Here is a 14,775-nt window from a genome sequence, read left to right on the forward strand (position 1 = left end):
TGCTGCTGCTGCTTGCACTATTCTGTAAAACATCGTAAGCACACTGTGTTGGCGCCGAAATGTGTGTGCAACACTTGTGGGTTGCCCCAGCACATCCTTAAGTGTGCTGGTTGCCAATGCGAAGGATACATTTCACTGTACTGTGTGTTTGATTAACAAGTGATAGAGAAAGGTGAATCTAAAAGTAGGGGCATGATGAACTTTCTTGGTCCTGACATCCGTGTGGTTGGACCAGGCCAGGCAATTATGAAATCCCAAAAGAGAGAACCTGGGATCTTCTACCTAACCTGGCACCTCCATGTTTCCTGGAGAGTACAAAAGACGTCAAAGATTTACAAGACTATTGCCAGAATTCCAGGGCCTAAGTTATGGGGAGATTTGGGCAGGCAAGGACTCTAGTCCCTGAGCCTGAGGAGTGACGTTATAGAGGTGTATAAAATTTAGAGAAGCATAGATGGGGTGGTCACCCTAGGAATGGGGAACCAAAAACTAGTGGTAAAGTTAGAGTGGGGAAAGTTTTAAAAGGAACTCAATGCAGAGTGTGGTTCATATATGGAACAAGCAGCCAGTGGAAGTGGTTGACACAGGTACAACAATGATTGATGTTAACAAGATAGAAAGACAAACTTACCAGAGTTCTTTTGAGAATTTAACAAGTGCAGTGTATAGAGGGGAACAGATGGACGTTATTTACTCAGATTTCCAGAAGGTGTTTGATAAGGTGCTGCATAAAAGACTTATCCACAAAATAAGAATGCATAGAGTTGGGGATGATGTATTAGCAAGGATAGAGGACTGGTTAACTAATAGAAAGCAGCGAGTTGGGATACATGGGTGTTGGCAATCAGTAATGAGCAGTCTGCCGCACAGGTCAGCGCTGGGCCCGCAACTGTTCACGATATACATTAACGATCTGGAAGAGGGGATGAAGTGTAGTGTACCTAAGTTTGCTGATGATACTAAACTGAGTGGAAAAGCAAATTGTGCAGAAGATGCAGAGAGTCCGCAGGGAGATATCGATAGGTTAAGTGAGGGGGCAAGGGTCTGGCAGATAGAGTACAATGTTGGTAAATGCGAGGTCATCCACTTTGGAAGGAAAAATGAAAGAGCGGATTATTATTTAAATGGTAAGATACTGCAGCATGTTGGTGTGCAGAGGGACTTGTGTATGAATCACAAAAGGTTGGTTTGCAGGGGCAACAGGCTATCAAGAAAGCAAATGGAATGTTGTCCTTCGTTGCTAGAGGGATTGAATTTAAGAGCATGGAGGTTATGCTGCAACTGTACAGGGTACTGGTGAGGCCACACCAGGAGTACTGCATGCAGTTCAGGTCTCCTTACCTGAGGAAGGATATACTGGCTTTGGAGGAGGTGCAAAGGAGGTTCACCAGGTTGATTCCAGAAATGAGGGGTTTAGACATGAGGAGAGATTGAGTTGCCTGGGACTGTACTCGCTGGAATTCAGAAGAATGAGAGGAGATCTTATAGAAACATATAAAATGAAGAAAGGGATAGATAAGGTAGAGGAAAGTTGTTTCCACCGGTAGGTGAGACTAGATCTAGGAGACATAGCCTCAAGATTCAGGGGAATAGATTTAGGATGGAGATGAGGAGGAAATGCTTCTCCCAGAGACTGGTGAATCTGTGGAATTCTCTGCCCAATGAAGCAGTGGAGGCTACCTCAGTAAATATATTTAAGACAAGGTTGGATAGATGTTTGCATAGTAGGGGAATTAAGGGTTATGGGGAAAAGGCAGGTAGCTGGAGATGAGTCCATGGCCAGATCTGCCATGATCTTATTGAATGGCAGAGCAGGCTCTACAGGCAGGATGGCCTACTCCTGCTCCTATTTCTCATGTTCTTATACTTGGACAGTTTCATGGATAGGAAAGGTACTGAGGGCCAAATGCAGGGATACAAGACTAGCACAAATGGACATTTTGGTTGGCATGAATGAGTTGGTCCAAAAGGCCTATTTCCAAGTTGTATTACCCTGTGACTCTGTCTTGAAAACTAATGGTTGACTCCAAATTCCCATTGGAGAAGCCAAACAAAACAGAAACAAATTCCAGTCAGACTGGTAGACAATGTCCACTCTGGGAACAAAGATTTTTTTTTCACTACATGAAAGTTGAAATATTTGTAGTGCAGCAAACAGAGGAAAATTGCTCCCTTTCTAAGACTTTCACACCCACCTGAGGAGACAAACAGGGCCTTAGTTCAATGGAACAGGTTGTCCCAATTGAAGATTCCATATAGGAAGGTCAGAAATACAGAATACTAACAGGAAAATAAAGTTCAAAGTTCAAAAAGTTAGAGTCAATTTATTATCAATATATGATACCATATATAATACCCTGAGATTCATTTTCTTGTGGACATTCAGAGTAAGTACAAAGAAACACAAGAGAATCAATGAAAAACACAAAGATGGATATTCAACCAATGTGTAAAAGTCAACAAACTGCGAATACAAAAAAAGAACAATATAATAAATGGATAAGCAATACACATTGAGAAAATGAGTTCTAGAGTCCTTAAAAGTGAAGAATCAGTTCAGTGTTGAGGTGAGTGAAGTTATCGTCTCTAGTTCAAGAGCCTGATGGTTGAGCGGTAATAACTGTTCCTGAACCTGGTGGTGTGGGACCTGAGGCTCCTGTACCTCATTCCTGACGACAGCACTCAGAAGACAGCGTGCCAGGATGGTTAGGGTTCCTGATGATTGATGCTGTTCTCCTGCAACAGTGCTCCTTGAAGCTATAAGGAACTAAGTTGATAGAAAATAGAAGTATTAAGATAATGAATTTCCTATCAGCTATCAATGCAAATCTTAAAACATAGAACCATACTGCATAGGAGATGGCCCAATAGCCTATGATGTTGTACTAAACTAATAATTAATTGCCCAACTAATCTCTTCTGCCGACACAATGTCCATATCCTCCATTCTCTGGATGCTCATGTGCCTATCTAAGAATATCTAAAATGCCCTCTATTGTATTTACCTCCAACAACCCTGACAACACATTCCAGGCACCCACCTCTCTGTGCTTTCAAAAAATTGCAGGCATCAGCTTTGAAGTAACCCTTCTTATCTTAACTGCACATTCTCTAGTATTGGACATTTTGACCCGGGGTGGGGGTGGGAAGATGCTAGTTTTCTATCTACACCTCGCATAATTTTATAAACCTCAAGTCTCCTCTCAACCTACACCACTCCAGAGTAAACAACCCTTATTTATACAAACTCTCCTTTTAGAATATGCCCTCTAACCCATGAAGCATCCTGATAAACCCCTTCTGCACCCTCTCCCATTCCCATTCCTCCACATCCTTCCCTTAATGAGGCAACCTCTAAAATATTTGAGTAATTACCTATGGAGCATCTACAGCATCTATGGAGGGAAGTGAGTGGATTACTTTTCGGGCAATCCTGGTGAAATGTTTTGGCCTGAAATATAACATGTATTTCACTACTTTAAAAGTATAACACAGCATCAGCTGTGCTATATATTTCTCTCCCAGACTTCAGATTAATTCATATTTAAGGAACTGAACTTCAGGAGCTGACAGGGAGTGGAGTAAGCAAGGTTAAATACCTCTAGGTAGCCTCCAACCCAATGGCATGAATATTGATTTCTCTAACTTTTTGTAATTTCTTCCCCATCCCTCCTTCCCCTCTGCTAATGTCAGGCCTGTCTGGGCTTGAACCCAGGTCTCTCTGGCTTGGCAGTCCAGAACTCTACCATGGTACCCAAGGGGCTGAGAGAGAAATGAACACTGGTGCACAAATCACACAGGAGGCTGGAATGAATATTCATTACGGTACTTTACTGGATATTTTGCCTTTCCAGCACAGTTCCAAAACCAAGGCAATAATCCAAATCAGGCAGTGCTTCAATATAACAAAAACAGGAATCAAAAAGGAGCAGGCAAGTATTTCCAAAAAACACAGCAGACTGAAATCAAAATAAAACTAGTCCAGTATATAAAAAAATAGCCAGGCAAGGGTAAAACAAAACACTCAGAAGAAATTCAGTGTTGAATTGCAAGACAGGCACACCCTCACGTGTTGGCTCAAAGACCGGGTGAAGAGCAGCATAATTCACCTAGCTTTAATACTCAAAATAACGAGGCACCCGTGTAGTCAATTACCATACAAGTAACACAGCAAGGCTAGATTGTGTAGAAACCAGGAGCCCACTGATGGCTTCTAGTGGCCAACTGTGGGATGGACTCCCAGAGTGCTGATGCTTAACTTTTTATTCTGGCTTCTGCCCCGTTCCTTTCCAGTCCTGATGAAGGGTGTCAGCCCAAAATATCAACCTACAATTTCCTCCGTTGACACTGACTGACCTGCTGAACTCCTCCAGTATTTTGTCTGTGTTGATTGCAGTCTCTCCTGTTCCTCTGCTGTGTTTCGGAATGTTCTCTCTCACTTATTCAAGAATAACCAATGATGTCAATGATTTTCTAGAGTGCAAATGTGTTCACGGTAAATGCAGCGAAGGAATCAATGGAGACGGTAGCTGTGAATGTGAACCTGGATGGAGAGGAGTCCACTGTGAAACAGGTAAGTTTGGATTCATTACCATTCATCCACAGGAGATAAAAAGACTATATGAGTACATTCTTACAGGTTAGGAGTAAAGATAATTTTCATGAAAATGCTGGCACGTGAAATCATTCAAGCTTTAAGGTGACACAGTGGTTAGTGTAAAGCTGTTATAGTGATGCGCCAACTGCAACACTAGCCTGCCAAGTAGGGTTGAAACTAATGGGATTTCTTCCCAGGAGCCAGCATCGACCCACAGGGCCGATGGCCTCTCTATATTTGTAAGCATCAGATTCCGATTCTTGTATATCGAAACATGCGGTGAAATGCATCGCTTGTAATGCGTCGCTTGTGTTAACAACCAACACGTCCTGTGTTGGGGGCAGCCCATAAGATAGGTGCAAATGTAAGGAAAACTTACTTGAACTATTTAGTAATTGCCAACACCAGGAGTGCTGTGTATAATCTTGGTCTGCTTACCCGTATCTGCTGTGGATGCTACACAAATGACATTTGACTAGACTTATTCCAGGGAAGAATGAGAGGAGGTCCTATTTGATGGTCTAGGACAACATGACGTGGGAAATGATGAGATTATCTCTGCTGTCCACCACTTGGAGTTAGGGAATAACCTATTCAACTTTTCCTTATAATTCAGGTCCTCAAGTCCTGGGAACATCCTTGCAAATTTTCTCTGCACTCTTTCAATCTTATTGATATTGCAGTGACCAGAACTGCACACAATACTCCAAATTTGGCCTGCTTCCTAATGAAAAATATTCACATGCAAACCATTGAGAAAAGGGTCGCTTTATCCAAGGAAGTGTTTACATTTCCAGTTAGGTTTAATGTTAGCAACTGCAGTTCAGACAAGTCTTCATTTTAGTACTTCTCATGAGGAATACCATACTCCATCTGGGTAGCCTCCAGCCTGATGGCATGAATATTGATTTCTCCAATTTATGGTATTTCTCCCCCACTCCCCCCTCTCCTTTTCCATAAGACCATAAGCCATAGGGCAGAATTAGGCCATGTGGCCCATCAAGTCTGCTCCGCCATTCAATCAAGGCTGATCCTTTTCTCGTGTGGCGCATGGCCAAGTGGTTAGAGCGATGGGCTCACGGTCTGAAGGTCGTGGGTTCAAGTCTCAGCCAAGGCAGCATGTTGTGTCTTTGAGCAAGGCACTTAACCACACACTCCAGTCCACCCAGCTGAAAATGGGTACCGGCAAAATGCTGGGGGATAACCTCGCGATAGACTGGCATCCTATATGGGGGGGAGGGTCTCGTACTCTCAGTCGCTTCACACCACGGAAACCGGCATAAGCAACAGCCTGCTGGGCCACAAGGCTCGGAGCAGACTTTAACTTTTTAACTGATCCTTTTTTCCCCGCCTCAGCCCCACTCCCCAATCTTCTCCCCATAATCTTTGATATTGTGTCCAATCAAGAACCTATCAATCTCTGCCTTAAACAGACCCATTGACCTGGCCTCCACAGCTGCCTGTGGTAATACATTCACAAATTCACCACCCTCTGGCTAAAGAGATTTCTCCGCATCTGTTTTAAATGGCTGCCCCTCTATCCTGAGGCTGTGCCCTCTTGTCCTAGACTCCCCCACCATGGGAAACATCCTGTCAACATCTACTCTGACTAGGCCTTTCAACATTCAAAAGCTTTCAATGAGATCCCCCTTCATTCTTCTAAATCCCAGTGAGTATAGACCTAAAGCTATCATCTCTCTTTTATTTGCTCCGCCATTCCATCATGACCGATTTATTATCTCTCTCAATCCCTTTCTCCTGCTTTCTCCCGGTAACTTTTAACACCCAGACTAATCAAGAACCTATCAACCTATCAACTTTAAATACACTCAGTGACTTGACCTCCACAGCTGTCCATGGCAGTGAATTCCACAGATTCACCACCATTTGTTTAAAGAAATTCCTTATCTCTGTTCTGAAAGGACATCCTTCTGTTCTGAGTTTGGACCCTTTGGTCCTAGACTCCTTCGATATTGGCAGCATTTTCTCCATGTCCCTAAACCGAGATTACTATGACTCATCATGAGGTAAACTGGAAAAACAATCAGATTAACATCTGCAATGTGTATTTTTATTTTACAGTGATTACCGACGACCTGTGCAACAACACGTGTTATTCAAGTGCCAAGTACGTGGCTCCTTCCACCTGTTCCAGAGCAGATTTTAGTGACTGATTTTATGATTCACTGAGTTTCTTTTACATACACTGAATTTTTGTTTTTTTGCACAGTTGCCTGACTGCGTCTGGCTCCTCATACTGCAAATGCGCGGTTGGCTTCAAAGGCAACGGCACATTCTGTGAAGGTAAGCTTTGTTGCTAAGCTTGCAACCTTTCAGATGGTTTTAAGTGACTGCTTTGCCCCTAGTAAGTGCAATATCTGGAGTCACAAGGGACTGCAGATGCTGGAATCTGGAGCGACAAACGGTCTGCTGGAGGAACTTAGTGGGTCGAGCAGCATCTGTGGGAGGAAAGGAAATGTTACCATTTCGGGCTGAAACCTTGCATCAGGAGCGGAGAGGGGAGATGGCAGGTGTAAGGAGGAGAGAGGGAGTGGTGAGACAGGAGAGTGGGGTGATTGGTGGATGGAGGAGGGTGAAGGGTGACAAGTAAGTAGTGCCAGGTCAGGGATGGGGGAGAGTGGAGATGGGAGGCAAAGAGAAGTGAGGGGCAGATAGGCAGGAGGGCAACTTGAAGGTTGCAGACGACTGCTGAAGGGAGGTGAGCAGGAATATAGAGCAGGGTACTGGTGAGAATGGGAACCGTTGGGGGAGAGGTGATTGGCAGGGGCAATAAGATCCAGATAAGAAAGTCGGGTGGGATAGAAGGGTAAAGCTTATAGATGAACTGTGTGCGTAGTGAGTGGATAGAACCAGAAGGAGGAGGGGAAAGAGAGACAAGGATGGGCGGTGGCCATCTAGAAGTGGGGTTTGTGGAAAAGGAGACAAAAATGGGAGGACCATCTGAGGAGGATCGGGAAGAGAGAGACAGCGAAGGAAAAAGGGGAGAAGGGAGAGTGCTTTGTTTAATATTTGCTTTGTTTAATGCACTAAGGTATAAAGCCAAGGAAGTATTGCTGAGGCCTTATCAGGTTGGCCAGGCCACACATTTGTGAACAGTTATGGGCCCCTTATCTAACAGCTACACCACTGTGCCTGGTTCCTTAAGGTTGTCAAAGCCATGGGGAAGGAGTATAGTAGGAATAAGCTCCTATTGCCTATTAAATGTTCCCAGTGGTGTGCACCTCAAATAGCCTCTGACAACCAAGTCCAGTTTCAGGCCTTCACACGTGGCTCAGCTACGGAGCCCTACTGAAACATCTTTACTGACTGGAGAAGGGGCAAAGGCGGGTCACTGGCACCTTAAAAACCAGTCGCTTTGGGCAGATGGGGCTTGTTGGCTGTGGTTGGCAGCTCATCTCAAGCCTCCGCGGCCTTGCGGCTATCCCCACTCATGGGGAAGGCTTCGGGAAAAATCCAGAGCTGGAGTCGCTAAGGCAGTCCTACACTGAGTGCAACGCAGACTGGCAACTCCTGCGACGCCGCTAGTGCTGAACTGTATCGGTCTCCGCCATTCCTTTGGATTCATCAGCTGCTTGGTGAGGGGGAGCCTGCTACATGGGCAACCAGCTTGCTCTCCGCATCGTACTGGCCTGGCTTGTGCAGCTAGGACACAACAGCCATGGTCGACCCCAACCAATGGAGACCATCACTGTGCTGCCCCAGGAGGCACTACAGTTTACAATGTAAAGGTATATCCGTTTGCTTGATTTAATCATGTCCTGGTGGTGTTGCACTGGTAAACGCTGACATCCAGCTCAAATACTGATGTACCGTACCTTATTTTCCTGGGTTTGCATATTAAAGACAATGCTGAGATACATCCTAGGATGCACCGGGACACAACGCCAGTGACGTAACCTGGGGTCATCACGCACCTTGGGTCTTTCAACATCAGACACCCTCACCCAGATGCCCTAGCCAGGGCAGATCCCAATGACATTGATCCACGAGTCACGTTTCTTGATCCAAAGCCATCAGGAGGCTCGTTCAGCAGCCTCTGTGACAGTTCTGATGGCTCTTTTCTTTGCATCCCCTGTAATGCCAATGAGAGAGTAGGTTCTGCGCAGTGAGCAGCCAACAAAACCTCTATGCCTCCCCTCTATAACTGCACGAAAGAAAAAAATACAGCCTGTTGGTCTAGTGTTAAATTAATCCTCAAATATGCATGCATTTCCAATCAGTATAATTCCTGCCCCATACCAAGTGACTTCCAATCCAGTAAGGTGAGTTATGATATAAGGACACTGCTTACCCTGGTAAGTTAGAGTTTTATAGCAGACTAGCCAATGTAACCATTATCCTGGGATAATGTAAGCATATTCTCCGTTCATTTAATTGTTCTGAAAACAATCAGTTCACGCTGTTATTTTTTTATTAGCACTAACAATTGCAAGTTTTGTCAAATTACTATTTTGGCAGTAATATAAATAAACAATACCAAGGTCGATATTTAAGCTATCTTTGACAGTGCTATGCAAAAGTCTTAGGCACATATACGTACGTAGCCAGTGTGCCTAAGACTTTTGCACAGTATTGTATCCACTAATTGTTTACTAATATTAACAGCAGTATCACAAATACTGCTGTTTCAAGGGCAAATAACAAGAGGACAAGAGGATGGAGATGAGTATCTTTCCACGGTGTGCTTCAAATCAAATCAAAATGAACTCACACAGGAAACAATATAGAAAACACCCTAACTATATATATGTGCCTACACGAGGAATTCTGCAGCTGCTGGAAATTCAAGCAACACACGTCAAAGTTGCTGGTGAGCGCAGCAGGCCAGGCAGCATCTATAGGAAGAGGTTCAGTCGACGTTTCAGTCCGAGACCCTTCCTCAGGACCCTGTGTATATGCCTAAAAGACTTTTGCACAGTACGGTATATCCCTGTGGAGAACATAGAACAGCACAGCCCAGGCCCTTCAGCCCATGATGTTGTACTGATCCTTTAACCTACTCTAAGATCAGTCTAGCCCTTCCCTTCTACATAGCCTACCATTTTCCTTTCATCTATGTGTCTATGTAAGAGTTTCTTAAATGTCCCGAAGGTATCTGTCTCTACCGCCAGCCTGGCAGAGTGTTCCACACACCCACCTCTCTCTCTGTAAAGAACTGACATCTGCCATCCTCCCTACGCTTTTCTCCAATCACCTTAAAATAGTCCCCTTGTTTCAGCCATACCCACCTTGGGAAAGAAGTCTCTCACTATCCACTCGATCTGAGCCTCTTACCACCTTGCATAGTTCTTTTTCATTGAGCGTAAAGATTTTTTTTTGGGTGGCAGGTGGAGATGCGTCTCTACCAATGGAGGTGCAAGGTGCTCCTTCCCTCCACTAGTCTGTAGGTCACCCTTGGGCAAGGAGTAGCACCTGTTTAGCCCACAGTCAGGGTCACGTGAAGCCGTGGGAGCAGGTGGTGGATGATCAGCCGGTGCATGTCACAAGTTCTGGTTGTGTGACCACAGACACCGGGCAGACAATCTCTGAAGAGTATTGATAATGGCTGGGTTCACCCGCCTTGTTAAGACACTGCCCAGAAGAGAGCAATGGCAAACCACTTCTATAGAAAAATTTGTCACAAACAATCATGGTCATGGAGAGACCACAATCACCCATGTCATGCATTACGGCACATGATGATGATGAAACTTTTTTTTAGTGAGTATTATGATTTTTTAAAATGAGTATAAAGATTAGATTAATATGCACAAATTGACCAGTTAACTTTGTCAAAAAATCCAACTCTGCGGTTAGTCATATTCAAGGCAAAGTCGAGGTGATTAGAGCAGAGCAACGGAAGGCAAATTTGAAGCCCGTCCACCTAAACAGAGAGAGAGGTTTGCTCAATCTGAGCGCCAGGCCAATTTGGACAGATCTGGTACGGGTGGAAATGTGGCAGCGGGGTCTGGGCCTGGAGCCTATTGATGTGACAGGGCCCGGTTCCTAATGCAAAGAACCACCTGAGGTTTGGATGATTTAATCACCTGGCCAGATGGATTGAAAAGGCAGGGTGCCAGGACAAAAGGCAAGGGTCAGGCTGGTTCTGCTCACTGTTCTGCAGCGTTTTCTTGGCTCTGCACTGAACTGAGGCTGAAGTTGTGGCCTGCTTTGGCTGCTCTGGGCTCCGTGTCTGAGGGCTCCACGACAATTAGCTGGCTCTGTGTTGAACTGAGGTCTGATCTGGCTGTTCCAGGCTTTGCGTTGATGGACTCATTTTTGTTCTGAATGCTATTTGCTTACTTTCATTGTTTGCACAATTTGTTTTATTTTCTCCTCTGCAGATTGGGTGTTTGACAGTTTTTTTAATCGGTTCTTTTGGGTTTCTTTGTTTTGTGGCTGCCTGTAAGGAGATGAATCTCGAAGTTCTATAATGTATGCATACTTTGGCAATAAATGTACTTTGAACTTCGAGGTGTAGCTAATAATTAACAACCTTCCCTGGTCATCATCAGTTAAAGTTACAATGAAATCTCTGACCCGTTTACCATAGCTGTGGACGCCTGTGAAGCAGACAATGGAGGCTGCTCAAAAAATGCAGACTGCAAGAAGACCGTCCCAGGACAAAGACAGTGCATCTGCCAGGCAGGATACACTGGTGATGGACTCGTTTGTATTGGTAAGAACAGTACATTATCTAAAAATATCTTCGGTTCATGTAATCATTCTAAGAACACCAGCCTACTCTGCATTTTAATTAGTACTGTTACGTACCCCGTAACTGGGTTACCAAACCAGCAGAAATGGACCACTTCGTTGGAGTTTGGTTTAACAGAAACTAATAAAGTTTTATTATAGAAATAAGTAACACAGTACTCTAATCGTAAGGATATAAATGCAACAGGTTAACAATGATAAAACACACATGTACACAGAACTAGGGTAATAGGAATCAACCAAGCTCTAATCGCAGTCTAGGGGTAAAATGATCAGTCTCAAGTGACGCAGAGTTCAGTTCAGCTTAGTACAGTTTGCAGTAATCGCTGTTGTGCCGTTGGAGAGAGAGAGAGAATGCAAATTTTGATTCAAACAGGCCTTTGAAGTTCTTCGCAGTTGGCTTTCGGGCAGACCCTTTTTTATGTCTTCTGTGGTCACCGACTGTGACCCCTCCGTTCCGAATACAACCGTTCTTCCGCAGTGAACCCGGCACCCAGGCAAGGGCGGACACATACACCAGGTTCCCGCTGATCGTACCCTTTCACTCTGTGTGTCTATGGTCGGTTCCCACGACCAGACCTCCAAACTCCCACAAACTTGCGGGGGCACACCGCTCTTCCAGGGTCTTGTTATCTCGTGATCTCGTGGTATGTGTCGTGCCTTAGCGAACCTGTTCTTTTTATCCCCCTGCTGGGGTATCGCCTGTCCATCAAACTTCAAACAGTTCAGGTTCAAAGCAACCTGTCTGTCAATATTCTGAAATGTGTTTCTTTCTCATTAATCTCTCTCTTCTCTCTTATTAGCATTTTGAATGTTTCTCCATTGTCTCACTTATCTCTCTCATCAGCATCAATCTTCTGATAACTTGGTTTGTCATCACAGTACTAACAATTGCAACTCTCCTTTTATATTTTTTATAGTATTCCACTATTTGTAATATTACAGATTATATTTTTACTTTTAATATTCTTAACACACAGTGAAATTCCTGTGTCTGCATGCCTAGCTTTAACAGGAACTGGCAAGATGGTCTGGGGTCCTAGAGTCGTCCAGCACATTCTTGACCACTCTGTGGGTCTCCAGCCTCCACTTTAGCTGCTCATGGAGTCTCTAGTCTTTATCAGCTGTCACGCGCAGAATCCAAAACCTCAGGTTTTCACCAATTTTCACTTGCTTTCATCATGACGCAGACAGAAACCACTTCAGCCCTTTGAGTCGATGACAGTTCTGAGAGAAATTCCATTTCCCCCCTAATTTTCCTTTTAATCCCACCAAGTTGCCCATATTCCCACTCTACTGTACTCAAGGGCCAATTTACAGTGTCTGATTAACCCACCAACTCACTTGTCTTGGGATGCAGGAGGAAACCAGAGCACCTTGAAGAATCCCAACTGTTCACAGGGAGACCACACAAACTCTACACAGACAGCATCCAAGGGCAGGATTGAGCTCAGCTCGCTGGGTTTCGGAGCACAGCTCGACCAGCTGTGCTACCAGTCTCTATAACTTACACCAATCCCATTCCAACACTGGTGTAATACACTGCAGTGCACTAGGGATGTGCATTGGATAAAGAAAACAGTCAACAAGCATAATTTAAAGAAAGATAAACTTTAGCTTTATTCGTCACACATGCAGTGAAGCACATGGTGAAATGTGTCATTTGTATCAACAACCAACCTTTCCAGAGGATTATGCCAGGGCAGTCCAGCAGTATCACCAGACTTCCAGCACCAACGTAGCAATTCCCTCAACTTATTAACCCTAACCTATGCGTCTTTGGAACATGAGAGCGCCCAGAGTAAACCCACATTGTCACAGGGAGAAGGTACAGACTCCTTACAGACAGCAGCTGGAATTGACCCTGATCTTCCAATCACTGTAAAGTGTGGTGCTAACCACTGTGCTCAATATTATTGACAGAGCACAGAGAACGTACACAAGGATTTTTCAGGACTTGAGGACCCGAATTCTAGGGGAAGGTTCAGTAGGTTAGGACTTTATTCCCTGGAGCGTAGGAGAATGAGGAGAGATTTGATAGAGGAATTTTAAAGAGAGTGAACCCTCACAAGGCAGGAGGTCCTGATGGAGTACCTGGTAAGGCTCTGAAAACCAACTAGCAGGAGTATTCAAGGACATTTTCAACCTCTCACTGCTACAGGTGGAAGTTCCCACTTGCTTCAAAAAGGCAACAATTATACCAGTGCCTAGGAAAAATAATGCAGACTGCCTTAATGACTATCGCCCGGTAGCACTCACATCGACAGTGATGAAATGTTTTGAGAGGTTGGTCATGACTAGACTGAGTTCCTGCCTCAGCAAGGATCTGGACCCATTGCAATTAGCCTATCCCCACAATGGGTCAATGGCAGACACAGTCTTATTGGCTCTTCACACAGCTTTGAAGCAAATGGACAACACAAACACTTACGTCAAGTTGCTGTTCTTCGACTATAGCTCAGCATTTAATACCATCATTCCCATAATGCTGAATGAGAAGTTGCAGAACCTGGGCCTCTGTACTTCCCTCTGCAATTGGATCCTCGACTCCCTAACTGGAAGATCACAGTTTGTGTGGATTGGTGATAACATATCCTCCTCGCTGAAGGTCAACACTGACATACTGGGTGTGTGCTTAGCCCATTGCTCTATTCTCTATATACACATGACTGTGTGGTTAGTTACCATCTATAAATTTGCCGATGATACAACCATTGTTGGTAGAATCTCAGGTGGTGACGAGAGGGTGTACAGGAGTGACAATATACCAACTAGCGGGGTGGTGCCACAGCAACAACCTGGCACTCAACGTCAGTAAGACGAAAGAGCTAATTGTGGACTTCAGGAAGAGTAAGACGAAGGAACACATACCAATCCTGATAGAGGGATCAGAAGTGGAGAGAGTGAGCAGCTTCAAGTTCCTGGATGTCAAGATCTCTGAGGATCTAACCTGGTCCCAGCATATTGATGTAGTCATAAAGAAGGCAAGATAGCGTCTTTACCTTATTAGGAGTTTGAAGAGGTTTGGCATGTCAACAAATACACTCAAAAACTTCTATAGTTGTACCATGGAGAGCATTCGGATGGGCTACATCACTGTCTGGTATGGAGGGGCTACTGCACAGGACCAAAAGAAGCTGCAGAAGGTTGTAAATCTAGTTAGCTACATCTTGGGTACTAGCCTACAAAGTACCCAGGACATCTTCAGGGAGCGGTGTCTCAGAAAGGCAGTGTCCATTATTAAGGACCTCCAGCACACAGGACATGTCCTTTTCTCACTGTTACCATCAGGTAGGAGATACAGAAGCCTGAAGGCACACACTCAGCAATTCAGGAACAGCTTCTTCCCCTCTGCCATCCGGTTCTTAAATGGACATTGAAGCTTTGGACACTACCTCACTTTTTAAAAAAAATATACAGTATTTCTGTTTTTGCACATTTTTTAAAAATCATTCAAAATA

The 14,775-nt window shown here is 44.5% G+C and overlaps 1 protein-coding gene across 6 annotated transcripts in view; it reads left to right on the plus strand.

Moving 5' to 3' along the window:
* stab2 (stabilin 2) overlaps positions 1-14,775 on the plus strand; it is a 215,217-nt gene that overhangs the window by 126,891 nt on the left and 73,551 nt on the right. For all 6 annotated transcript variants that reach the window (XM_063058388.1, XM_063058389.1, XM_063058392.1 and 3 more), the window contains 4 exons: positions 4,478-4,573; positions 6,680-6,725; positions 6,828-6,901; positions 11,151-11,276. In XM_063058388.1, the coding sequence (XP_062914458.1) occupies positions 4,478-4,573; positions 6,680-6,725; positions 6,828-6,901; positions 11,151-11,276 (342 nt within the window). The remainder of the gene's footprint in view (positions 1-4,477; positions 4,574-6,679; positions 6,726-6,827; positions 6,902-11,150; positions 11,277-14,775) is intronic.

Source organism: Mobula hypostoma, chromosome 9, assembly GCF_963921235.1.
Source record: "Mobula hypostoma chromosome 9, sMobHyp1.1, whole genome shotgun sequence".
In the NCBI taxonomy this organism is placed as follows: Eukaryota; Metazoa; Chordata; class Chondrichthyes; order Myliobatiformes; family Myliobatidae; genus Mobula; species Mobula hypostoma.